This window comes from Chrysochloris asiatica, unplaced genomic scaffold, assembly GCF_000296735.1.
Source record: "Chrysochloris asiatica unplaced genomic scaffold, ChrAsi1.0 scaffold00006, whole genome shotgun sequence".
NCBI classification, from domain to species: domain Eukaryota; kingdom Metazoa; phylum Chordata; class Mammalia; order Afrosoricida; family Chrysochloridae; genus Chrysochloris; species Chrysochloris asiatica.
In genome coordinates, this window is record NW_006408524.1 from 33022918 (window position 1) to 33038874 (window position 15957).

Here is a 15957-nt window from a genome sequence, read left to right on the forward strand (position 1 = left end):
AATGCAAAGTCGGCAGTTCAAGCTCCTTGGAAACCCTATACAGGGTCGCTATGGGTCGGAATCAACTCGACAGAACTTGACAACAACATGTTGTTATTGTTATGGGCCGTCAAGACCCTGTATAGGATTTTCGAGGTTGTAAATTTTAATGGCAGCATTATGTCTCATCTTTCTCCTGCGGAGCAGCTGGTAGATTTGAACTACTAACCTTGCAGTTAACAGCCCAGCTTGAAATACACAGAATTATCTATAAAATCTATAAAATAGATTCCAAAGTCAAGCATAACAAACTTGTATCTAAAGACCAAGTTGAACAAAGTTTGTGAAAGGGCAGCTTAACAAACAAGTTTGATAGATTTGGTTTCAAGTTGTTTAGAAACATTCTCTATTCTAGTTTTGCACTCACTCATAGAATAAGTCATGGACGTTAAATACGTCGTGCTGACCATGAGCATTAGTACAAAAGAACACAAAGTAATACAGATAACACCACTAAGCAAATGTGGTAAGAAATACTGATTTAAAATAAAAAGGCACGAACACTTGTATTATGTGTACATTTGTTTTAAAACATGAACTATGTGAGGAATTTAATGTAAAGAGCAGGAGAACATTATGTTTTTCTCCTGAGTATGTAATTTCCTCAGTCTTGTTTCAGAAAAATAGGGAAAACGTATACAAGTTACAATAGACAGTTAATGATAATGTGGGAGGACCAAAACATTTATTTAAACTGTGCTTTCTCTTAATTCCTTGTTGAGCTGTTTCTTGGTGAAGTGATGAGAAATTATGATACACCCTTACTAAGAAAGATTCTGGAGCCAATTTCGTGGCAGGCAAAGCTCTGGTACCACATAGGGATACTGCCTTTATGAGGAAAATCTAGATCAATGGAATCAATATGAATCTGCAATCACCTGTGTTGAGTCTGAAGCATCTTATCATACGTTCGCTCAAAGGCTTTTTCTCTTGTTAACGACACTACAGTACGTATATTCTCCACAGCTTCAGTTGCTATCTTATAAAAGAAGACAATAAAATGTAGAAATGAAATTAGTAACGGTTAAACTTTCTCTGATTATGGATTCCAGTTACACTGGGGACATGTTAAGTACATCAAGTCGATATGTCTCCTTGACAAGGACATTTAACTTCTTTTTTGTTTCCTCCAGATAAAACAGGAAAATATCACTTCAAGATAACATAGCAATGTAAAGCTAATGTTCTCCCATGTAAACTATTACAAAACTCACAATAAAACATTAAAAAAATAAAAGGTGTTGGAAAGTCTTCTCATCATAAAAAAAAAAAAAAAAAAAGATTAACACACCATATAAAACAAGCCACTGCCATCAAGTCAGTTCTAGCTCTTGGCAAACCCATATGTGAGCGAGAACTACTCCATAAGGTTTTCCTTGGCTGTATTCTTAGGAAAGAATCCTGGTGGTACAATGAATAAGTAAGAGATCATGTATTCATTAAAAGACTGGTCATTTCAACCCACACAGTGGCTTTATGGGTGAAAGACCTGGTGATTTGCTTCTGTAAAGAGTACAGCCTAGAAAACCCAAGGTAACACTTGACTTTATCATATTGTGTTGTTATGAGTTGAGATCAACTCCGTGAACCCTAACACCAACCTTTATAGAAGCAGATGGCCAGGCTTTTCTTCAGTGGAGCTGCTGGAGCGATTCAAACCACCAACATTCAGGTTAGTAGACAAATGGAAACCATTTGCACCACCCGGGGACTTCTTTTAAGATAATAGACACAAAGTAGATTTATTTTGAAAATATTTAGTCAACCAATCTAAGTTTTGTTGTTGTTAGGTGCCAGTGAGTCGGTACCGACCCATAGTGACTTTATGCACAGCAGAATGAAACACTGCCCGATCCTGGGCCAACCTCACTACTGTTGCCACGCTTGAGTCCATCGATGCTGCCACTTGGCCAATCCATCTTGTTAGGGGTCTTCCTCTTTTACTCTGATCCTCCACCTTACCAAACATGATATCCTTCTCCACTGACTGGTCCTTCCTGACAATACATCTGAAGTATGAGAGACGAAGGTTGTCCATCTTGGCCTCCAGGGAGCACTCTGGTTGTACATCTTCCAAAACAGATCTATTGGTTCTTTTGGCAGCCCATGGCACTTTCAATATTCTCCTCTAACACCATAACTCAAAAGCATCAATTCTTCTATGGTCTTCCTTATTCACTGCCCAACTTTTGCATGCATTTGAGGTTATTGAAAATACCATGGCTTGGGTCAAGTGTACCTTAGTCCTCAAGCTGACATCTTTGCTCGTCAACACTTTAAAGTGTCTTGTGCATCAGATTTGCCTAATGCAATACGTCATTTGATTTCTTGACTGCTGCTTCCTTGAGTGTTGACAGTTGATCCAAGAAGAATGAAGTTCTTGACAACTTCAATCTTTTCTCCATTGATAAGAATGTTGTTTATTGGTCCAGTGGTGAGGATTTTTGTTTTCTTGACATCGAGATGTAATCCACACCAAAGGATTGCTCTTTGATCTTCATCAGTAAATATTTTAAGTCCTTTTCACTTTCAGCAAGCAAGCTTGTATCATCTGCATATCACAGGTTGTTAATGAGTCTTCCTTCAAATCTGATGCCACGTTTTTCTTCATATAATCCAGCTTCTCGGATTATTTGCTCCGCATACAGGTTAAATAAGTATGGTGAAAGAATACAACCTTGTCGCACAACTTTCTTAATTTTAAAACATTCAGTGTACCCATGTTCTGTTAGAACAACTGCCTCTTGGTCCATGTACAGATTCCTCATGAGCACAATTAAGTGATCTGGAATACTCATACTTGGCAATGTTGTCCATAGCTTGTCATAATCCACACAATCGAAAGCCTTTGCGTAGTCAATAAAGCAGAGGTAAACATCTTTCTAACATTCTCTGCTTTCAGCCAAGGTCCATCAGACATTAGCAATGATATCCCTCATTCCACGGCCTCTTCTGAACCCAGCTTGAACCTCTGGAAGTTCTCTGTCAATGCAAGCTTGCAGCCTTTTCTGTATTACCTTTAGTAAAACTTTACTTGCAAGTATATCAAAGAGATTGTCCGATGATTTCCACATTCAGGTGGAATGGGCAAATACGATCTCTTTGGAATGGGCAAATACGATCTCTTCCAATCAGTCGGCCAGATAGTTGTCTTCCAAATTTCTTGGCAGAGATGAGTGAGTGCCTCCTGTGCCTCCTCACTTTCTTGAAATATTTCAATTTTTGTTCCATAAATTCCTGGTGCCTTTCTCTTTGCCAATTCCTTCAATGTACCTTGGACTTCCTCCTTCAGTATCATTGGCTCTTGATCATATGCTACCTCTTGAAACGGTTGAACATTAACCATTTCCTTTTGGAAATGGGTCTAAGTTTAAACCCTTTCAAATCTTTTCAGTTTAAATTGTTCCATAGGCTGGGGAATCAAACACAAGGGAACATTATGTTCACATGCAGTCTTGAAAAGGAGTTTTCCTATAAATGACAACTCCGAAGGAATATAGCAGAGAGAATCAGATAATTATTTTATTCTAGCACACACATGCAGATCACAACCAAGGACTCAGGAATACTTTAGTAATGTAGCTTGTTGTTATAAGATGCTGTCTAGTTGGTTCTGACTCATAGAGACCCTACACAGAACTGAATGAGATGCTGCCCAGCCCTGTGCCATCCTCACAATTGTTCTGTTTAAGCCCACTGTTGCAGTCACTGTGTCAATCCATCTAACTGGGCTCATCCTTTTTCACTGATCCTCTATTTTAATCCATCTCTCTGGGCTCATCCTTTTTCACTGAACCTCTATTTTACCTAGCACCATGTCCTGTTCCAGGGACTGGTCCCTCCTGATAACATGTCCAAATTATGAGGGTGAGTCAGAAATTATCTGCACTGTGGCTGAAGAATCTATCAATCAACTTTTAGAAAAGACAAATACATCATTTTTCAACTCTATGATAAGCACTGGACTGCTAACTACAAGATGGATGGTTCAAACCCACCGGATGCTACTTGGAGCCCTTTACATGAGTTGGAACCAACTTCATCAGCACTTAACAACAACTGTCTTCCAAAGTCGGCATGAATGGTTTATGCTCTAGTGGCCCTTTAGGATCGCCTTGCTTTTCAATACGCTTTCTCCTTCTGTCAATAAACTTTCATATTCCCTTATTTAAAAAGGTTTTAGGCTGAGTTATGAGCCATGAATGCACTACTGTCTTCACGTCTTCATTATAGGTGAATCTTCATTCCAAAGGGCTGCTTTCAGGGGACCAAACAGGTGAAAGTCTGAAGGAACAAGATCAGGACTATAGGGAGGATGCTTTAACACCTCAAAAGGAAGCTTTTGCAGAGTGTCAACAGTGTGGGCAGAGATGTGTGGGCATGCATTGTCATGCAAGTTCCCTTGAATAACAGCCCTCTGAATTTAGGCTTCAGCTCTTCAGTGAATATCGCACTCTAATGAGCACTGTTGATTGTTGATCCTTCTAGCCGCCTCTCCCCACCCCTCCACCCCCGTAGTGTTCCAATACTGGCCCTTGAGAATCCCAGAACACTGTAAACATTCATTTTCCATCTGATGGTTGACTTTTGAACATTTTTTTTTGGTTGGTGATTGAAGATGTTTCCATTCTATACTCTGCCATTCACTCTCAGGCTCATAATGATGAATTCATGTCTCATCATGAGTAATGATTTTTTTCTTTTAAAGAAGCTTTCAATTTCCTTCAAGTATTGGTCCAAATTTTGTTTGCAAATGTTCAAGTGCTTCTGTGTGTGCTTTTCCATGAGTTGTTTTGGTAACCTTTACACAAACTTTTTGAAACCCATGTCTGTTGTGGATTATTTCAGAGGCAGAACCAAGCTGATTTGCAAATGATTTGTCACATAATCCACTGTCACTCATCTATTCAACAGAATCATTTCACATGCACACTCAATGTTGCCATCAGGTGCATACATGGACGGGCATTTAAATATAACAGAGTGAAGATACTTTTTGAATCACCCATGTACATGACGTGAAGTCTCACCATCTTTGTTTGTAAAGGGCATTCTGGTTGTATTTCTTCCAAGGCAGATATATTTGTTCTTCTGGTAGTCCATGGTATTTGCAGTATTCCTCACCAACACCATAATTCCAGTGAATCAATTCTTCTTGATATTCCATATTCACTATCCAACTTTCCCATACATATGATGCGATTGACCATGGTTTAGGTTAAGTGTACTTTGGTTCTCAAACCCAATGTGGCTAAAGTTTCTTTAAAAGATAGAGTCATTTCTCAAGTTGATGTTTATGAATTTAAAAAAGGTATTTATTCAATAGAATTAATGCTTCTCCATTATGACATGTTTCCAAAGAAAATGAGCAATCATATGAACTCAAAATGGAGGAAAGATTTTTGGCTTAGAATGAATTTCTTGGGCATGAGAACATATGTTGGCTTGAAAGAGAAACTTCGTGAATTCATTTTTTGTTTCCAGCCTGGCAGAGTGGACTGTGTGATAGAGTGGGACAAATTTGTATGCTTGGCAGTACTTAAAGGGAGCATGGTTACAGAGCATGGCCATAGGGGGGTTCCTGGCGTGGCACTATACAGTCAGCACTGAATTTCGAGCCACAAAATCGGCAGTTCAAGCCCATCAGTTGCTCCTCAGAAACCCTATTTGAGTCAGAACCTACACGATGGTACTTAACAACAACAACTGTCTTTACGATAAGTCCTGATGTGACACTCTAGGATAAGCACTGGACTACTAACTACAAGATTGGTGGTTCAAACCCATGGGATGCTACTTGGAGCCCTTTACAGGGTCGCTATGAGTTGGAACCAACTCCAACAGCACTTAACAACAACTGTCTTCCAAAGTTGGCATGAATGGTTTATGCTCTAGTGGCCCTTTAGGATCAGCAAAGGACTGTGAATCACAAGCTCAGCAGTTCAAACCCACCAGCTGCTCCTTGGAAACCCTATACAGAGTTACTATGAGTCAGAACTGACTTGATGGCCCCTAACAACAACACTAACCTAAAGAATGGTGATTTGAACCCACCTTGTGGCATGGCGGAAGAAAGGCAATCTGCTTTTATAAGATTATAGGCAAGGAAACTTTGTAGAAGAGTTCTACTTTGTAACACATAGAGTCATCCTGACTTGACAGCAACATTGACTTGACAGCAACAGGTATTTTTGTTTTTATTGTCTTCCAGATATTATTATAAGTGTTTTGCATATAATAATTAAAGCATTTTTCTTATTCCTAACAAAAATCTGTAGGCGGATGTTATTATTATTTCTACTTTACAAATGAGGAAGTTGAAATCCCCAAAAGTTTAAATATCACACATATACTAATGATAAAATCTGCATTCTAACTCAGCCAATCTAACTAGATTCCGTACTCTAAACCATGGTGCCATATTGTTGAAACACATCTGCATATCATCCCAACCTGGTCTGTATGCCTTGTAGTATATATATGCGACTCTCTCTCTCCAGATTTCTAAGGAATGAAGGTAACATATAAAGATGGGAGCTTTGATTATTTTTTCTCTTACAATGGGTATGATAATAATGGTTTGCATATTACCTTTCCAGCACGTTTAAGTTCTTGTTTATCCTTGTTGGCAAATCCAGTCATTGCTGCAGTTTCAATAATTCCAGTCAAAGCAAGGACTGGAGCAATAATCAGAATCAAGAGTGTCATCTCCCATCCATATACGAAAGCAATGATAACGGACAGGCCCATACAGGTTGTATTTTGTATTATGGCACCCAGTCTTGAACCTGTTGCCTATAATCGGAATAATCAAATATATTTTTAAGAAAAAAAAAATCAGCTAGCTTTACAAGGAATCTTATTACAGCTCCTTACAAAACAGAGCAAGCTTTTTTTTCCCTTTCCAAAAAGTAATTTTGCTTAGATACATTTATAATTATATACTTTGATTTATTCCTCAAAATTAAACAATTCACATAGTTTTAAAATACTCTCTACTGAGTAAACATTACATTTTATTTATTTTCCCTTGAAGTCCAATACAGTAAAGCCCAAATGAACTGTCTTTTAGTTCAGTGGGGGGCTTCTGTAGGATAAGCACTGAACTATGAACCAGAAGTTTGCCTGTTTGTGCCCACAAGCCACTCTGTGAGCAAGATGTGGCTTTCTGCTCCCACAAAGATTTTCAGACTTGAAAATCCTAAAACACCACTTGTCTGTCCAGTCCATCATACTGTGGTGGCTTAGGTATTGCTGTGCTTCTGGAAGCTATGCCACGAGAATTTTAAATATCAGCAGGGTCACTGACAGTGGAAAGCTTTCAGCTGAGCTTCCAGGCAAAGAGACTGGGAAGAAAGAGATACAGACTACTTCCAAATATTTAGTCACTGAAAACCTTATGAAAACAGTGAAACACTGTCAGCACCAGAATACTGAAAACTGAAACATGATGAAGAGCACCAGACTATTGTCAGATATAGTGCCAAAAGATGAGGCCCTCCGTTTGGAAGGCACTTAAATTACAGCTGGGGGAGAGCTGCATCCTCAAAGTAGAGTTGACCATGATGATGCAAATGGAGCAAAGCCTTTAGGACTGTCATTGATGACGGGGCACAATTCAAAATGAAAAGAAACAGCTTTAAACATTCATTGATAATCGGAACACAGAATGTACGAAGTATGAATCTAGGACAGTTGGAAATTATAAAAAATGAAATGGAACCCATAACCATAGATATCCTAGGTGTTAGTGAGCTGAAGTGGACTGGCATTGGCCATCTTGAATCTGACAATCACATAGTTTACTATGCCGAGAAAAACAAATTGAGGGGGAATGGCGTCACATTAATCATCAAAAAGAACATATCAAGATTTGTTTTAAAGTACAAAGCTGCCTGTGATAGGATAATATCCATATGCCTACAAGGAAGACCAGTTAATACCACTATTATTCAAATTAAGCACCAACCACCAAATCTAGTGAAGATGAAATTGAAGAATTCTATCAACTTCTTCAATCTGAAATTGATCAAACATGTAATCAAGATGTATGGGTAATTACTGGCAATCAGAATACAAAGGTTGCAAACAAAGAGGAGGGATCATTAGTTGGGAAATATGTTACTGGTGACAAAAATAATGCTGGAGATCACATGACAGAATTTTGCAAAACCAATGATTCCTTCATTGGAGATACCTTTTGTAAACAACATAAAAGATGACTATATACATGTTTAGTGTACAGAAATACAGAAATAAAACTGAGTACAACTGTGGCAAGAGATGTTGGAAATTTTCCATATCATCAGCCCAAACAAGCCAGTGGCAGACTGTGAAACAGACCATCAACTGCTCATATGCAAATTCAGGCTGAAGGTGAAGAAAATTAAATCAAGTGCACAAGAGCCAAAACATATCCCATTTGAATGTAGAGCTCATCTGAAGAACAGATGTGATGCATTAAACACAGCAGACTGAAGACCAAACGAGTTGTGGGATGCCACATGACCATCACACAAGAAGAAACCACAAGGTCATTAAGAAGACAAGAAGGAATGAACAGACCAAAATGGATGTCATAAGAGACTCTAAAACTTGCTCTCCTGCATAGAGATGTTAAAGCAAATAGAGGAAATAAGGAGGTCAAAGAGTTGAATAGAAAATTTCAAAAGGCAGCTCAAGAAGACAAAGTCAAATATTATAACAAAATGTGCAAAAGGGAAGAACAGGCTCAGCACTCCTTAAGCTGAAGTAACTGAACAAAAGATTTAAGCCTCAGCTTGAAATACTGAAGGATTCTATGGGCAAAGTATTGAATGATGCAGAAAGCATCAAGAGAAGATGGAAGGAAAACACAGTGCCATTGTACCAGAAAGAGATGGTAGATGGTCAGCCATTTCAAGAGGTAGCATATGATCAAAATCCAAGGTGCCTTGAAGGTATTGGCAAAGAACAAGACTCTGGGAATTGATGGAATACAAATTGAAATCTTTCTACAAACTGATGCAGCACTGGAAGCACTCACTCATCTCTGCCAAGAAATTTGGAAGACAACCACCTGACCAACTGACTGGAAGAGATCCATATTTGTGTCCATTCCAAAGAGAGGTGACTCAAAAGAATGTGAAAATCATCAGACAATATCATTAATATCTCATGTAAGCCAAATTTTCCTAAAGATAACTTAAAAATTGCTGCAACTGTACACTGACAGAGAACTTCCACAGTTTCAAGCCAGATTCAGAAGAAGGCATGGAACGAGGGATAAAACTGCTGATGTCCGATGGATCTTGGCTAAAGCAGAGAATATCAGAAAGATGTTTGCCTGTGCTTTATTGACTATACAAGGGCTTTTGATTTTGTGGATCATGACAAGCTATGGACAGCATTGTGGAGAATGAGTATTCTGAAACACTTAATTGTGCTCATATGAAAACTGTACGTAGACCAAGAGGCAGTTGTTTGAACAGACAAGGGAACAGCAAATGGTTTAAAATTAGGAAAGGCGCCAGGGTTATATTCTTTCACCATATTTATTCAATTGTATGCTGAGCAAATAATTCAAGAAGCTGGATTATATAAAGGAAAACGTGGCATCAGGATATTGGAAAACTCATTAACAGCCGGTGATATGCAAATGATACAACCTCACTTGCTGAAAGTGAAGAGGACTTAAAATATTTATTGATGAAGATCAAAGACCACAGCCTTTGGTTTGGGTTGCATATCAATGTAAAGAAAACAAAAATCCTCACCACTGGACCAATAAATAACATCATTATAAATTTTTAAAAGATTGATGTTGCCAAAGACTTCATGTTTGCTTGGATCAACCATCAACACTTACGGAAGCAGCAGTCAAGAAATCAAATGACATATTGAATTAGGCAAATCTCTGCACAAGAACTATTTAAAGTGTTGAAGAGCAAAGATGTCAATTTGAGGACTAAGGTACACCTGACCCCAGCCATGGTATTTTCAATAACCTCATAGTCATGTAAAAATTTGACAATGAATAAGGAAGACTGTATAAGAATTCATGTATTTGAGTTATGGTGTTGGAGGAGAATATTAAGAGTACCATACACTGCCAAAAGAACAAACCAATTTTTGTTGGAAGAAGTACAGTCAGAGTGCTCAGTTGAAGCCAGGATGACCAGACTTCATCTATCGTACTCTGGACATATTGTCAGGCGGGACCTGGACAACGAGATTATGTTTGGTAAAATGCAGAGTCAGAGAAAAAGAAGAAGACCCCCAATTAGATGGATTAGTACATTGGCAGTAGCCATGGGCTCAAATATAGCAATGATTGTGAGGTTGACACAGGACCAGGCAGCGTTTTTTTGTGTGTGTGTGTGCTTAGGGTTGCTGTGAGTAGGTACTGATTTGATGGCACCTAACAATAACAGCTCTGGTAGCGTAGTGGTTACGAATCGGGCTGCGAACCTTAAGGTCAGTGGTTCGAAACTACCAGCCACTCCACGGGAGAAAGATGAGGCTTTCTACTCCCGTAAGGATTTACACCCTCGGAAACCCTGTACAGGGTCGCTATGGGTTGGCTCTGACTCGAAGGCACTTAACAACAACAACAACAATAACAACAACAACAACATGAGTTGAAATCAACTCAAAAGCACTTTAGTAACACTTTAATAACAATGACACTTGAAAAACAACCACAACAAAATTGTGTGGCACTGTGGGTTAAAGCACTGGACTGGAAGGTCGATTTAATCATAAGGTTGGCAGTTCAAACACACCAGCGGCTTCTTGGAAACCCTATTCAGTGTTGCTATGAGTAGGAACCAACTAGGTGACACTTAACAACACAACATAGTATAGAAGTCTGTATAGAAGCACGATAGAAACCGATTGTTGTTGTTGTTAAGTGCCGTCGAGTCAATTCTGACCCATGGCGACCCTGTATAGGATTTCCAAGGAGCAGCTGGTGAGCTTGAACTGCCGACCTTGCAGTACAAACGGCTTTGCAGTCTGGTGCATTAACCCACAGCGCCATTATCTGTAATTAAATACGACTTGGTGTTCTGGAATCCTGGTGTGGCGTTGAAGGGCTAGTGTTGGACTGTTAGCCATCAGGTCAGCGACTCAAACCCACCAGCAGTTCCTTTGAAACCCTATATAGGGTTGTGGTAAGTCGAAACTAACTGGATGGCAATTAAGGACAACAATAACAACGTTATGGGGCTCTATATAAAAGCTCTCTTTAAGTAGTTTTGTATGATTTTACACTTTAATCTAGGTTAAGTGTAGTAAAATGCTAAAATTGTAGGATTTAAAAAAAAAATGAAAGACATACAACCACAGTCTTCTTGTATTCCCAAGTCCCACCAAACACCCAACAACAATAAATACAATACACCTACACACAGACACACAGTCTAGTCAGCTTATATTGTACAATTTAAATTTAAATAAACTGCTTTTCTTTAATCATTATAGATAAAGGGTAATACTAAAATGACATTTGAAAATAGCAGAATCAGGGTTAATGTGAAAAAAACAACTAGATAGAAAACAGTCAGTCTTTAGTTAAGCATTTTTCACTGTTTACTATTTGTAAAGCTGCTATCTTTCCAAGCAATTTTATGGGGAAATAAACATTTTAATGATTAACAACATTAAAATGTCAGTTTAACATCCATGCATAACAGACATATACTTATAAGCTTTTGTAAAAGATGACTTGAGTTATGCACATGCATTCATTACACAGGTTTTGCACATTTTATTTCATGGATGGTATAAAGGCAGAGAATGCTATGTTTTAGCTTCTATATTTAACTAAAATAGAATCTAATTCAGCTTCAAGAAAATTCTAGAGTGAATTTCTCTTTTAATGAAAAAATATCCTTATGGAATCTGAAAAAATTAGATTCCTGCATAATTTTTATACATTTATCTTTCACATGAATGGTCTCTGTTGGTTAAGATATTAAAATCATGCACAGTTACGAGGGCAAGTCAAAAATGATCTGTACTCTGGTTCTAGAGTTTATTTTAATCAACTTTTTAGAAAAGGTACAACATAACTTTTTGATATAATCTCCTTGCTTTTCAATACACTTTGTCCATCTGTCAACAAGATTTTGTATTTCCTTATTTAAAAATGTTTTAGGCAGAGCTGCATGTCAAGAATGCACTGGTGTCTTCACTTCTTCATTAGAGGTGAATCTTCATCCTTGAAGGGCTGCTTTCAGGGGACCAAACAGGTGAAAGTCCAGTGGAGCAAGTTGAAGACTATAGGGAGGATGATTTTATATCTCAAAATGTTTGTGCAGAGTGTAAACAGGAGTGGGCAGAGTTGTGTGGCCGTGCATTGTCATACAAGATCATAACTCCCTTGAATCGCAGTCCTGAGTTTAATCTGAAGTTTAGGCTTCATCTCTTCATTGAACTGTAATGAGTACTGTTGATTGTTGATCCTATTTCCTGATAGTGTTCCAATACTGGCCCTTGAGAATCATAGAAAACTGTAGGCTTCAATTTCCCAGCTGATGGTTGACTTTTGAATTGTCCTTGGTCAGTGATTGAGGATGTTTCCATCCCATACTCTGATATTTGCTTTCAGGCTCATAGTGATGGATGAATCTATGTCTTATCACCAGTAATGATTTAAAAAAAAAACACACAAAAAAAACTTTTACTTTCTTTTGAGTATTGGATGTCCAAATGTTTCTGTGTATGCTCTTCTGTGAGTAGTTTTGGTACTCATCTTGCACAAACTTTCTGAACCCCATGTCTGTTGTGGATTATTTCATAGGCAGAGCCATGCCATGGCTGATTTGCAAATGATTTGCCACATAATCCACCATCACCTGTCTATTTGACAGAATCATTTCAGGTACATGCTTAATGTTGTCATCAACCATGGATGGGCATTTTAATATAACCAGAGTATGAATAAATTTTGACTCACACTAGTATAACTCACATCAACTGAATTGAAGCTCAGAGCTGTTTTAGTATAAAGCTTTGTGTTGGAGAGACAAGAGTTGAGATGGAAAGGAGACCAGGACTGGGCAGATTGTAAGATAGACTAAAGTGTGATGAAATATGAGAAGGAATGAAAACCAAGGGTCAGTAACCACAATACTCATGCTACAGTTTTAGTAGCTCCATAAGGTAACTAAAAATATAGCCAACTTTTCCTCAAAATAATCATATTATCCCCACTATCTCATTTAATTTTACCACAATGTCAAGAGATATTACCTTTACCCCCACAATATAGATGAAGACAAGGAGGCAGAAAAATTAAATCATCTACCCATAGTCATACAGGACATAAATGGCTGGTTAAAAACTCTTTGTTTAATGAATCACTGCATAGTAAGTTCCTGATCCAATGACGCTTACAAATCTTAGTGTTCATCATCTTTTATTTCTAATGCTAAATCCATAGATTTGACTTTTATGTTAGGGGGTATATACTCATTTACATTCTGGATAGATATTGCCAACTTGATTCTTTAAAAGATTATACTGGATTTCACCCTTACATATTTCATTGAAATACCAATAAATGAGTATCTTTGATAAAATAACAAACAACCTCTTCCATCCCTACTCCCTGCCTTATTACTAAAACATTTGTGTGGCTTAAGTTTCAAGTCTGCATCTGGCTGCAACTCAGACACTTCCCAGCTTTCCATTAAAATATCTTACAAACATCCAAAATAAATAAATAAAAACAAATGACAACAGCAAACACCAAATAGATCACTAAATACTGAACACCGAGACTCATGTATAATCTAAGTTGATTGGTTGTGGGTATTATACACTAGGAGTCCAGGTGTGGCAATGTAGAATAAGCACTGGATCACAAAGTCAGTTTGAACTGAAAGATCGTTGGTTCAAATTCTCCAGCTGCTCCTCGGAAACGCTATACACAGTTGTTATGATTTGTAACCAACTCTATGGCACTTAACATCAACAACAACATGAAACACTAACCATAGTATCTATGGTGCTGAAACTCCACTTTACACCCAATGCTGACTTTTATTTGGGTCCATTAGAGTTTAAAGATGATGAGAACATAAATGTACATGCCTCCCTTCCCCATCACGTCTACCATGAGATTCAGAGTTAAATAGATCAGATAACAGGACAGGAGGTGACTGATGGAAACCAGTCCCACACCACACTTAAAATGCTCCTGTAGACAATATTTTGCAGCCTTGGAAACCATATGGGGCAGTTCTACTCTGTCCTCTAGAATCACTGTAAGTCAGAAGTGAATCAACGACAGTGGTTTTTTGGTATGATTGAACACATATATAGCTGGGTGGTGCAAAAGATTAAGCACTCTGCTACTAGCAGAAAGAATGGCAGTTGTAACCAACCAGAGGTACCAGAAAATAGGACTGGTGATTTACTTTCAAAGGATTATATATAGCCTTGAAAACCTTATGGAGCGCAATTCTACTTTGCACACATGGGGATGCAACAAGTCGGAATTAACTTGATGGCAAGCAACAATAAACCATATATTTTTACATAAGCAGTAGCTGGAAATAATCTTTAAAAGTAATAATCAAGTCTTGTTACTAAAACTATTTTGCTCTTTTAAGTAAATTTTACCTAAATATTATTGCCCACTGACGTGCCATCCTATCAATATTTAGGTTTTTAGGTATATGATATATGTATAAATCCTTGATGCATGAGGGTACTCCAAAAAGGTTATGGAAAAAAAGGAATCAAAAGATGGAATTTTCCCACAAACTTTTGAAACTACCTTCTATATATATCTTATCAAGTAAATTATGGCAAGTAAAATTTTAGTAATATTCAGATACAAATACACATATATTGCTATATCTAAAAACATACTGTGGCAGAATAAATATAACAATAATTTTACCCTTTTAATAATTTTTAGTGTGATTTAGTGACATTGTTGTTGCTATTAAGTGCAGTCAAATCAGTGCCGACTCACAGCAACCCTTTGTAGGGTTTCTGAGGAGTGGGTATTGTGTTTGAACCGCTGACCATGTGATTACCAGTCAGTGCTTATCCTCCAGCACCACATCAGGACTTCATTATGTGCAAATTAAGAATAATCCCATGACCATGCTGCGAAACTATCACCACTACCCATTTTCAAAAGTTTTTCATCTTTACAAATAGAAACTTAGTACCCCTTAAGTAATGATAACAAATCCTCTTATAGACAAAAATTAGACTTTTGGTAGATGAAAAGAAATGATGAAATATACTGAAAAAGTTATACCGTGCAATTTGTGCAACCTACTTCCCAACTACCACTAGGCTGTCAGTTTGCCATACTGTGCAGTGACTTGTATGTTGCTGTGATGCTGGAAGCCAATGACACCATTATGTCAAATACCAGCTGAGCCACACATGGAGAACAGGTTTCAGCAGTGTTAGAATGGTTAGCCACAAAAATCCTAAGAATAGCAGCAGAGCATTGTCAGATACAGTGCCTGAAGGTGAGCCACTCAGGTTGGAAGTTACTCAAAATATGACTGAGAAGAAACTGTCTCCTCAAAGAAGGTGGTGGCAGCACTGTGCCTTGGAGTCAGTCCCACATCATAGCAACCTTGCATAGGATTTCCAAGGCTGTAAACATTTGTTGTTGTTGTTGTTAGGTGCCATTGAGTCGGTACAGACCCATAGTGACCTTATGCACAGCAGAACGAAAACACTGCCCGATCCTGGGCAGACCTCACTACTGTTGTCACGCTTGAGTCCATCGATGCTGCCACTTGGCCAATCCATCTCGTTGGGGATCTTTCTCTTTTTCTCTGACTCTCCACCTTACCAAACATGACATCCTTCTCCAGTGACTGGTCCCACCTGACAATATGTCCGAAGTATGAGAGATGCAGTTTGGCCATCTTGGCCTCCAAGGAACATTCTGGCTGC

At 38.2% G+C, this 15957-nt stretch overlaps 1 protein-coding gene across 1 annotated transcript in view; it reads right to left on the reverse strand.

Moving 5' to 3' along the window:
* The window catches only part of LOC102842777 (multidrug resistance protein 1-like), a 155441-nt gene that overhangs the window by 31684 nt on the left and 107800 nt on the right, over positions 1-15957 (reverse strand). The window contains exons 20-21 of the mRNA XM_006832286.1: positions 6631-6834; positions 918-1018 (exon numbers count right to left, since the gene is read on the reverse strand). Coding sequence (XP_006832349.1) covers positions 918-1018; positions 6631-6834 — 305 coding nt within the window. The remainder of the gene's footprint in view (positions 1-917; positions 1019-6630; positions 6835-15957) is intronic.